The 12,643-nt window shown below is 39.6% G+C and overlaps 1 protein-coding gene across 1 annotated transcript in view; it reads right to left on the bottom strand.

The window, feature by feature from the left end:
• Positions 1–12,643, bottom strand: part of Cpq (carboxypeptidase Q) — a 336,477-nt gene that overhangs the window by 90,698 nt on the left and 233,136 nt on the right. The window contains exon 6 of the mRNA XM_057791890.1: positions 5,018–5,109. Coding sequence (XP_057647873.1) covers positions 5,018–5,109 — 92 coding nt within the window. The remainder of the gene's footprint in view (positions 1–5,017; positions 5,110–12,643) is intronic.

Raw genomic sequence — 12,643 nt, 5'->3', positions numbered from 1 at the left:
AATAAGACTCTATGTGTGATTTGTTTGGCCCCCACAAAAGCTAAAAGAGCAAAAAGAGTAGAAAATGAACAACATCCGTGTGTGTGTGTAAACTAGCCTCCTCAAAATGATATTTTTACTTAAAACATAGCTCATAGAGATGACAGATTTTGAGTACTATGGAGGAGAAGGTCAGAACACCTTATTTTTTGGGCAGAGAAAACAAAGCAGGACCGGCTTTGCACTGTGGCTGTGTGCTGCCATCTGAGTGTAGAGTTGTAGTTGGGAAGTAGCTGTCCATCTGGGACAGTGCCTCTAAAGGAACTGGAGTACACGATGAGCTCCTGACAACATGACGTGAGTGGAAATATTCTGAGCCATCTCCACTACTGTTTGATAAGAACATCCACTGCCCACTGCTTGCCAGCTGGATGCCAATGCTAAGTCATATTAAATGTCACCTTAGTTTATCTAACTTCTTGTAACCTCAGTGAGACAAACGCTGTTTTCTGTCTGATCCCCCACTCCAGGATTTATGATTTGCTTACATATTCGCTCTTGTATATATTTTTAAAAACTATTTTATGTGTACAGGTGTTTTTTCTGCATGCATGTTTTTGTGTACCACACACACATCTGACATGCACAGAGGCCAGGAGAGAACATCAGATCCCTAGAAGTGGAGTTTCAGATGGCTGTAAGTTACTATGTGGGCACTGGGAATGGAACCTGGGTCCTCTGGAAGAGCAGCAAGAGCTCTAACCACTGATCTATCTCTTCAGCTCCTATATGTAATTTAAGTTAAACACCTAAGAACCTAAAATAAATCATGGGAGATGGTCTGAAGAATTTAAATCATGTAAAGAGCTGCTATAAAACAAGAAAACTATGTGTTATTTTCTGAAATGTCTATAATTACAACACCAGCCCTGAAAATGCAATGCAGAACAGATATCAGAGTGCAGGTGGGTTCATGCCAATACCAGTTCTGTCAGTACAAACCAGATCTGTGAGATTGCTCACCCTGAGTGTTTGTATGTGTGTATGTGTGTGTACATGTGTGTATGAGTCTGTGTATCTGTGTGTAGGTATAGATGTGTGTAGGCATGTGTATATAGATGTGTTCGTGTGTGTAGGTGTGGATATATGTGTGTAAGCATGAATGTGTTTGAATATGCATGTACATTTGTGTGTTTATGTATTTGAGTGTTCATGTGTGTATATATATATACACTTGTAAAAGTATGCACATATGTGCATATACATATTGTACATATGTGTGTAAATATGCATATCTGTGTATATACGTACATGTACAGATATGTATGCATGTTTCTGAGCAGGTGTGTATATGTGTTAAGTATGTGTATTGCACGTTTGTGTGTATTATGTACATGTGTGTATGTGTGAATACATGTGTAGGTTTATGTGTGCATGTATATGAGTGTATATATGAATATGTGTATATACATTTGTATATGTGTGTTTATGAATGTTGGTGTATATATGTGTGTGTGTACATGAATGTTATGTGGGTATATGTATATAGATGTGTGTATGCATGTGTATTGTATTTGTGTGTATTGTGTGTACATTGTGTTTGCATTTATGTGTGGCATGTGTGTATGTGTGTGTACATGTGTTTATGAGAATGTTTAACGTGGGTATGCATGTGTACACGTGTGCTTATAAGTGTATATGACTTATATGTTTGTATTTGTACAAGTGTATGTATGTGTTTGTTTACATGTATGAACATGTTTGTGTATAAGTATATTTATGTACAATGTGTATGTGTGTGTTTATATGTGTGTAAGCACATATTTGTGTGTGTGTTTATGTATGTGTGCCTGCAACTTCTTAGAAATGTAAAGTTCAGTCATTTCTGACTAATTCCTTGCATTTTAGTAGGTCACAGAGAAACTTAAAACCTCACAGAGCTTAAGTTTTTCCTTCAATTCTCAGAATTTCAGTGGTGAGAAAATTGCAAGCCAAATCCACCACAGTTTGAACCCAAATATTTTCCTTGGGGAAGAGTATATTTTAAAAATTCTTTTAAAAAAGGCTTTAGAGTAGCTCATTCAGGAATGCCATTTTCATGAATAATGAGATATATAGAATTTAAGAGCTCTTCCTTAAAAATGATTTGGGTCCTCTTCTTGCCCTGAGGAGAGAGTGTCTTGTCAGGCTCCGTCTTACCTTTCTGCCCTGTGTTCTGTTCTCTACATCTTGTATTCTGTACACCAGACACTCCGAACCCCTTCCTATTTCTCGGGGTGCCATGCTCTCTCCTTGTCCAGCTTTTGTACACACAGTTCCCTCTGCTAAAGCCTGATGTCACCTACTACGGCCACGCCTACTCCCGCCACTCCCCTGCCTTTTCTCACTTCTCCAGATCCAAACTTGGATGTCATTTCTTCTGTGTAGTTTCTCCTGATTGTCCGTCAAAGTCATGATAGGTGACCCTCCTCTGCCCACCATCAACACCTTGTATTTTAATCAGAAGACTTAACGAACCTTATAGTAAACATAGTGTAGTTGTTTTTTTAATTATTCTTTGGGGGCCTGATATCCAGCTTCAGACTTATTCTTACTTATGAATAACCAGCCTTAGCTTGGCTTGTTTCTAGCCTGCTTTTCTTACTTAAATTATCCTGTTTTTCTCTATGTTTTGCCTCTGGGATTTTTATCTTTCTTTATTCTATATATCTTTGTTTCTTTCCTGCTCCATGGTTGGCTGTGTGACTGGGTTGCTGGCCCCTGTGTCCTCCTCTCCTACTTTTCTCACTTCTTGCTCTTCCCTTGAGCCTAGGTTTCTCCTCCGATTTATTCTCTCTGCCTGGCAGCCCAAGCTATTTCTCTCTCCTGCCTAGCTATTGACTGTTCAGGTCTCATTAGACTAATCAGGTAACACGATTTTATAGAGTTAAACAAAAACCATGAAAGAGTGAAGCACATCTTTGCATCCTTGAACAATTACTCCACAGCAGAAATGAACGTAACACATTTTAAACTAATATTCTGCAACAATGTAGAGTGACCTGTGTCATTCATTACATTATAGCCTTATTTTAGCTAGGCTTTATAACTGTGATAAAATATCATGATCAAAAGCAATTTTGGGAGGAAAGGCTTTTGTTTTTTGTTTTTCCTTATAAGTTACAGTCCGTCATCAGGGAAAGCCAGGACAGGTCCTCAAAACAGGAACCTGGTGGCAGGACCTGAAGCAGAGGCAATGGAGTAGGGCTACTTACCTGCTTGCTCCTTTAGGGATTATTCAGCTTGCTTGATTACATAATTTAATCACCTGCCTTGACATGTGGGCTGGTCCCACCCCCATCAGTCATTAACCAATAAAATGCCCTACAAACTTGCCTACAATCTTTTTTTTGTTTTGTTTTTTTTTTTTTTTTTTTCGAGACAGGGTTTCTCTGTAGCTTTGGAGCCTGTCCTGGCACTAGCTCTTGTAGACCAGGCTGGCCTCGAACTCACAGAGATCTGCCTGCCTCTGCCTCCCGAGTGCTGGGATTAAAGGCGTGCGCCACCACCGCCTCTCAATGGGTTTCTTATCTCCCAGGATGACTCCAGTTTGTGTCTAGTTGACAAAAACAAGTACAAGCCCCTAGATGGTCAAGGTGAATTGGCTTTGTGTTGTTTCTTTTCAGATAATGGCTCACTCTGGAGCAGATTCCTACCCTGAATTCACATCTTCCTCACTCAACCTCCAGAGTGCTAAGATTACAAACACAGACAACCATGCCCAGCCTTTGAGTGAAGCTGTTATGACATTAAACTTGAAACTTAGCATACCATATGGAACATACCATGTGCTCAAAAACGGTTAATGTTGCTTAACCCAGAACAATCCTTTTGTAATAATGAAGTCCACCACAAGATATAATAATGTAGTTCCCCATCAACCAGAGGATAGCTGTCTGGAATTTTCTTATCTCAAGAAATGCTGGAAGCCAAATAATTGTAGTGAAAAGGCTAGGCATAACTCATTAGCCTTTTGCATAGTAAATGATTATACTCTGGCTAAATTTATGACCCTGAACTCAAGCTCTACTTAGCTGAAATAGTGTGTATAGGGATGAATACTGTATAAAATTGCATAAAAGGACATAATCATAATTCATAAAGCAAACTCCTGTCTGATCTAGACCATTCAACCTTATTTTTTTCTAATCTCGAGACTTAGGGAGAACAAACCAGCAACATCAGGAGGCATCATCGTCATCATCATCATCATCGTCTTCATCACCATCATCATCATCATCATCATCATTATCATAAGCAGCAGCAACAACAGACTTATGCACACCTTCTTCCCTGTTCACACAGGGACACACAAATAGCTTCTCTTTGAGCAAATGTTCAACTTATTCCAGAGGTTCCCTGTCCTCATATATTCTAGTCTCTCAAAGCTGTTCTCAGTAATAACTCTGACCCCTCCAGTGTTGAAGGGAGTTTTGTAGATCAGAAAATTATGACCTTCCATAACAGCTTTCTTGTTTCAGGCTCCATCTGTGCCTAAATTTAGTATCTAATCAGGCTGTCCTCTCTGTTTCCAGATAAGAGATCTGTAGTTGTTACATTCCTACCACCATGAAGGTGATGCTGTTGGCTGAGTCCAGATCTTGGAGTTCCACATTCTAGGATGTCTAGGAGGTTTGGGGACACAAACACAGGGGGCTTGGCTCAGTGGAGAGGGAATGCTTACCCATTGCTTCCTGTCATGTTGTGAGCACAGCAGATTTAGCAAGAGTCTAAGAAATTTGCAACACATAGCTGACAAGTTTCTAGGGCCTTGAGTATGGTGAGGAAATAGAAGACCCTTTTACCCCACATAGCATCTTCATCTCACCAGGACATTCTCACTTACAGGACTGAGTATTTGCCAGAGTTAGCCTGCCACAAAGGACTAAGAACTTTTAAATAGACAATTCCAGAGGATTTAAAAACCCAAATACAAATCAGTGCTTTTGGTTTATGCTGACACTGCAAATGTAAGTGTTCCGCACGCCCGTAGTTTTACCTTATGTTGGTCATAATACTGGGAGGCACCAATTCCACCTTGTTCTTCAGCTGTCCAGAGCACCAAGCGCAGTGTTCTCTTTGGACGCAGCCCTGGGAGAATAATAAAAGGCATTCTTCAGTTTGCTTGGAATGACTTTCAAATGGTGGAGACCTTGTCTGCACTATGGAGGTAAACAGGAATCAGAGGCACCTGTCTCTTGTTGGTATGGACCCCATCTCAGGGTTTGGATGATAACACAAGGTTGCAACTTCAGAGATAACCTCCAGGGCAAGGTAAAAGAAAATTTGTAGGATCTAGTGTATGGTCAAGTTCAGTGAAGTGTTTATTATACTATATCTAGAAGGCAAAAATTAGAAGAAGCCTATGATCTTAAAGCCTTTCCAGAGACTTCAGCAGAACCCAGATCACTTAGCAGTATTTCAGGATAAGGTGAGCAGGCATTGCCTCTTGGTCTGAATACACAGCACAGTTTCACATGCTCTCCCTAAGAAGCTGATGCAATGTCTGTGGTTACTCATGTACTGGAAAATATAAAGCCATTCCCTCAAGGTCAATGAGAATTAATTGAATGATTAGCCTGCCGTTTCTTCACATTACTTCACCAACAGAATGACAGCCCCTTCATGGGCCTGCAATAAACAATGCGTAGAGATAGTCTATATTTCCAGTTCTCAGACTATTTAGCACTCAGTAGGTACACACGGAACTAGTGAGTGAATGAATAAATGAATGCAAGCCTTGATGTTCAAGTAGGATAAAATTTAAAGCTACTTTCCCAGCTACATGTCCTCCTAAAATGTTTCTTCTAGCTCATTTCCAGGAAAGGTTTCATTTATGAAAAAGGCAGATATATCTAGTAAACCCTGCCATTGCTGGGTGCTAGCCATATAACTACTGAGTAGTTGGTCTGCCTGAACCTCAGCCTTCTTGTTTGACGGGTAGAGATCATATTGTAGACCTGTGCTATAATTCTTCCTCTAGATGACTGGAGTGACACATGAGGAAAACTCTGTAGCAGTCATGTAGTTGACATTAATAAAAAGCTACATGATAGATGTCTAGAACAGAGCACACTTTCACATACACCCAGAGGAGAATGGTCACTTACATACTCAGAGAGGAACGTATTCAAGGTCTTTAAGCACTTGGCAAAGAAGGGGCAGAGAACCTAATACTTGTTCCCCAGTCAAGTACCTGCTTACAGTCATCCCATAAACCTAACAAACTTCTCAAAGAAAGTAATATAATCAGGATTACTAAGAAAAACATTTTGTTTTCTTATAATAAATATATTTGGTGGAGGTAGAGAGACAGCTAAATGGCTGATCTTGTTGAAGACTTGGGTTTGGTTCACAATGAACTAGAACTCCAATTCCAAGGGATTTGAAGTCCTCTTCTGCTTCCATGAGTAGCAGAGAAATACATGGTGTATATTCACACATGTGGACATTCACAAATACAAATAAAATAATAGTAAATAAATCTTAAAGAAAAAGAAATCCTTGATTTTTATCTGTACGCAACAGAAAGTGAACTGAACTAGGTGTAGCTTGAGTATAAAGAACTCAAAACCCACCCCCGTGGTGACACACTTCCTTGAACAAGGTCACAACTCCTAATAGCACAACTCCCTATGAGTTTATCGGAGCCAATTACATTCAGACCACCACAGATGCACTTTAAGATGATGTAATTCAAATAACATTTTTTCTTGTAGCAAAGGAAAGAGTGATATGCACTAGTATAGCTTACTAAAAATTCCAGTTTTCCACACATGGCTATAATGCATTCTGATTACTCTTGCTTCCCCCACCTTCTCTTGTCACCCTCACACATCTTTTCCCTACAAATTTCCTCCCCACTTTTCTGTTGTTGTCTGACCAACTGTTTTAACCAGAACCAGCTAAACTGTCCACTGGAGCCTGGTAGACTCACCAGTGGCTTCAAAACGGAGGACAATGACTTCTTCTCTCCCAGACTCTGTCAGCAACCGAGAGTTCAGTAATGAGCAATGCAGAGAACACTAAGAACTCCTTTCCACCCAAAACTAACTGATGACATGGCCAGCCTTGTGCAAGCCATTGCAGCAGCTGTAATTTCATGATTCCAAGGACTATGGCCTGTCTAGAGGATGGCAATTCACAGTTTTTCTTCCTTTCCTCAGATCATTTTTTTTTTTTTTTTTTTTTGGTTTTTCGAGACAGGGTTTCTCTGTGGTTTTGGAGCCTGTCCTGGAACTAGCTCTTGTAGACCAGGCTGGTCTCGAACTCACAGAGATCCGCCTGCCTCTGCCTCCCGAGTGCTGGGATTAAAGGCATGCGCCACCACCGCCCGGCTATTTTTCTGAGACAGGGTTTCTCCATAGCTTGTTGGTTCCTGTCCTGGAATTAGCTCTTGTAGACCAGGCTGGCCTCGAACTCACAGAGATCTCCTGCCTGTGCCTCCCAAGCGCTGGGATTAAAGGCGTGTGCCATCACCGCCCGGCCCCTTTCCCCAGATCTTATATTCTTTCTACCTGAGCCTTACAGAGACCAAAGAACTGCCATTCTTTACATTTATCTGCAGCTAGTAGCAGCATGGTACCCTAAATTATTAAAATGATAGACTCCTTAAATAAGGATAAACAGACAGTACAGGACACAAAAATTTCACTTCTTACAACGTAGATGCTCAAAAGATCCCTGTAATTGAGCATACCATTTAAAAGTCATTATCACATAGGATTAGTCAAATTGATCAGCGGGCCAATGATGTCATCATATTAGGGTAGCACGGAAGTAATTCATTTGAAGTAATAGACGTGGAGGTCTCCAAAGGACATTAGCATAGCTGGTCTTAAAAAAATATAAACAGAGCATCTTTGAGTCCATGAGATACCCAACACACATTAAGAACATCAGCACCTACTTCAGAGTGGAGGACTCCTAGAAGGACAGGAATCCAGGGATTTAGCAGACATCTAAGTGATTCAGAAGTCTCCTTTTACTCTCACAGTCTGATTGAGACTAAACTGAGAGAAAAGAATGGAATTTCATCCAATGACTTGTCCCTTTATGTAATGTAACATTTTGGTTCTTAAATCCCTTAAATCCACAAAGAACTGTCTGAAGGATCTGTGTCTCATTCCTGCTCTACCATGTCATTTTCTGGGAGGTTAGGCTACTTATCTAACATCTCTGAGCCTCAGAGGTTTCTTCAATATAATAAGAAAAATGATAATCATCTCATGGGATTGTTAGGAAAATTAATAGGATAAGACATAAATAATATTACCTAACACATGTATCTGTCATAATGTTGCACAGTGCACGTATCATATTTAATGTTACGTAGTACATATATCAGTCTAGCACATCAGTCATAAATAATGTTACATAGCACATGTATCAATCATAGTTAATGTTAAATAACACATGTATCAGTTATAGTCACAAAGGATTCAGGGGTTGCTTCTTATCTCTTCTCTGCCTAATTCTAGATGTCTTTGCACCTGATAACATAAGTCTTCACAAATGGAGAACCAGAACAAAACCTCTTGCTATGCCTTTTCCTCAGGAGCCTTAGAATACCTCTGATGTAGAGAATCCTCAGTCAAGGAAAACTCAGATCTCATTTAACCTGTAGAAAACACAGCCCCTTTTAGTGTGAGATGCATGTACACCTGCGCATGAACAAGTTCAGTTACAAATGAACACAAGCAACTTCCTTAATCCCAAAGAAAGGGCAATCAGAAATACATTTCCTAGATGAGGTCAAAGCTAAATATATCTGAAGCACTGAATGAGATTAGTATATCATTTTTAACTTTTATTTAATCTAAAATTTTAATTTTGACTTATCTAAATAAAAATCTTATTCAAGTTATTTTTCACTTTTCTTTTTATTTATTGTGTGCACGCGCGCACACACACACACACACACACACACACACCAAAGCATGTATGTGGAGACCAGAAGACAACTCCTCAGTGTAGTAGCATTTCATTTGTATTTTAATAAATAAATCTTGCCTGAGGATCAGAAAAGTAAAACAGCCACACTGGCCAACCTTACAGACCAGGCATCAATGACACACACCTTTAATTCTAGTAGCCACACCAGCTCACCATAGAAACCAGGCAGTAGTGATGTATGCCTTTAATCCCAAAACTAAAAAGGATTATACAGTGGGAGGAGACAGCTCTCAGTCTCAGTCTTATTCTGAGATTCCTGGAGGCAGGATCGCCATTTTGGACTGAGGTAGATGTAAGACCCAGTGACTGACTGTTTTGTTTTTCTGACCTTCAGGTTGAACACCAACATCTGTCTCTGAGTTTTTATTAATCATGCTACACCTAGGAATTTGGTTTTATCCTTCCTTCATGTAGCTCCCGGGATTGAACTCTGGTCCCAGGTTTAAAGGCAAGTGTCTTAACTCACTGAACCACCAGACTGTCCCCAAGCTAGTTTTACAATCCACATAAGTATATAAAATCACAGTATCCACAACTATGATAGGAATAAATCAACAGCAGCAGCCAAGATCAAAGATCAAATTCTCTGAAAGGAAGGGGGAGCAGACAGCTCAGGCACAGTAATGCTATGTCCCAGTTCTGGGTGGCACTCACAGGATACAAATCTAGTTCATTGGATTTCTGATGATTACCTCACACACACTGTATGACAAACAGCTGACAGATCTGTGGCTTTTTTCTAAAATAAACTAGTGCCAATAATGTGTCAAGACTTCATTTGGGCTTATAAAATGTGATATACATGCATTTCATTTTCATTTAATTCAAAAGAGCAGTATCCTGGGGATTAGCACTTACAACAAAAAATGAAAAGAAAATGCCTGATATTGGGTTTTGTTATTCCCAAATTTAAGGCAAAGAAGCTAGGAGATTATTATCATTAAACTAATGAACTGAAAAGGTCAACTGAGTGCTCTATAGTCATATGAGGAAAATGGTGAAGCAAAACAAATGACTTTCCAGCAGAAAACTAAAATTAATACTTGTTGTAGTTTTTTTTTTTTCCTCAAAGCCTGACTTCTAGAGAAACTATGATCCTCACACCCACTTTCTACTGTCTCCCTGTCTTTGGAACTTTACCTAAGTTCTGTCTTCTGTGACTAGATTTTGAAGAGCAAGCATAGTGGCCCTTACAGAAATACACTCACACTAGTTGACAAATGCACTAGATGTTCAATCCCCCTGCCCCTGCTTTAGTAGCTTGGACTCCATAGCCTATCCTCCCCCCCAAAAAAACTTCTGCCATATGCCAATGTGTATTGTGTCTGAGTTACAGAGATAAATAATGGTCTGGGAGCATCTGGACTGGATGAGCAGACTGTGCTAAATGCATGGGGGTGGAACTCTATTTCCACATTAGGCAAGTTAGACAATTTGTCATATAATAGATGAGAACATTATCATTGATTTTTTTAAATAGGGAGTGGACAAAGATTAATTATTCTAGGGAAGAAAATTGAACTTATTCTTTACAAGCATGAGCAAAGAATGATTTTTAAAGACCTTTGTTCTTGGAATAGTTACTTTGTCTCTGTCTTAGTTATATTAATATAAAGCAATCAGGCACTTTATTGGTGCCCTGGGTCAAGGCAACAGATCTTCTGTAATGTTTGTTTAGATTTATTTATTTTACTTTATGTGCATGAATGTTTTCCCTGAATGTATGTATGTGTCCATGTGCTTGCCCTTTGGATCACCTGGATCTGGAGTTATGGAGGGTTGTGGGCGACCATGTGGGTGCTGGGAATTGAACCCCAGGTCCTCTGCAAGACAAACAAGCTCTCTTAACTGCTGAAACATCTTTCCAGCATCATAATAGGTTTTTTCTGTTTGTTTCATTCTTTCATTTTTTAAGATTATAATGTAATTACATCATTCCACCCTTCCCTTTTCTCCCTCCAAACTTTCCCATACACTCCTCTTTGCTGTTCCTTAAGTTCATGGCCTCTTTTTACATTAATTGTTGTCACATGCAAATATATATATATATATATATATATATATATATATATATATATATATATATATGTATGTATATACACCTAAATATAACTTGTTTAGTCTGTATATGTTACTTGCATATATGTTTTCAGGACTGATTATTTGTTATTAGATATCAAATTGGTTGCTCTTCACTGGGACAAAACTATTTCTTCCACTCTCAGCATTCCTTATCTGTCTGTAGCTCATTCTTTGTGTAGGGTTGGGGCCTTGTGTCCCTTCCCCATCCACTTTAAGATGCCTATTGGTGTCCCCCTTGTTCAACTGATGTTTGGGCAGTTATATTGCTAAGACTTTATGGTTATAGCTTCTGACATTACTAGGAGGTATAATCTCACAGCAAACTCCCTGATCAGACTGTTTTTTATAATCCTTCTGCCCCCTTTTTTGCAATGTTCCCTGAGCCTTGGGTGTGGGGGTTGTTCTGAATATGTATCCATTGGGACTGGACATCACAATTTGCATTTTGTTTTATAGAGGAATGGCATAGACAATGGAAGGAAGAGTCGGTGTGTCAAAGAAGAGTCTAAGGCCTTTTCGGAGGGAAATCTGGTGTCCCTCATCTTTCTCTCCTAGGGTGAAAGGGTCAGATGAGAAATATGTTAAGTCAAGGTGACACTGACTAAAACACTGTATCGGGTATGGTCTTGGAAATGCAGAATTAAAGAGACCCTGATGAAGGAGGGTCTTAGCTATTAGCATGGCTCTCCACAATAGGTCCTAAGTCTCCATGGGAAGGACTCTGCTTTACTTGCCTTGACAATAGTTCTGTAAACACATACTGGTCCAGTCAACAAAGCACAGCACTAAGGATTAGAAACAACAGCTGAGGATAGGAATGTAATCAAGGCAAATTGGGACTCAGCAACTGACCCAGGATTGATGAGCAGTTCAGGGGTAGTGGGAGAAACTTAAGGAGAGAATTCAGACTTCCTGCTGACAAGCCCTATTAAGACTTGAGTGGCAACCTTCAAAGCAGCTTTAAACAATGTGATGATATTTATAATTTATGTTTGTGGGACAGGTAATAACACTTAATAATTTCTATAATTCAGAGCAACAGTTCTACCTCATTATGGTGATTAGACTTTAATAGCTAGGAAACCACTATTAATCACTGGTAATGTAGAAGCCACTAGTGGCTGTGTGCTGGCTACTTATAAGCTAACTCGGTTTATTCACTCATGGCCTACTTCTTGCTTTCATCCTAAACTTGAGCTATATTACATTTCTTACCAGTCTTGAATATGCAATAAATGCTGTCTTAATTAGGCTTCCTCTAACAGGCCACTGCTCCTATGAGTGACAATTTCACTGCCATGATAATAGACTAAATCTCTAAAATGTAAGTGAACCCCAGTTAATTTTTTTTATAAGAGTTGCCATGGTCATGGTGTCACTTCACAGCAATAGAAACCCTAAGACTTGGGGGAGCATGGCAGTGTTCAGGCAGCCATGGTGCTGGAGAAGTAGCTGAGAGTCCTAAAGCCCAACCCACACCTCCTAATAATGACACTTCCTTTGGGAGCCATTTTCTTTTAAACCACAACACATGTTATTTCAGATCATTGGCCCTTTGCATATTCTTTTTCCTATCTCAACCCCGCTT

This window comes from Chionomys nivalis, chromosome 17 (genome assembly GCF_950005125.1).
Source record: "Chionomys nivalis chromosome 17, mChiNiv1.1, whole genome shotgun sequence".
Classification (NCBI taxonomy): domain Eukaryota; kingdom Metazoa; phylum Chordata; class Mammalia; order Rodentia; family Cricetidae; genus Chionomys; species Chionomys nivalis.
This window is presented reverse-complemented; position numbering and strand designations above follow the sequence as displayed.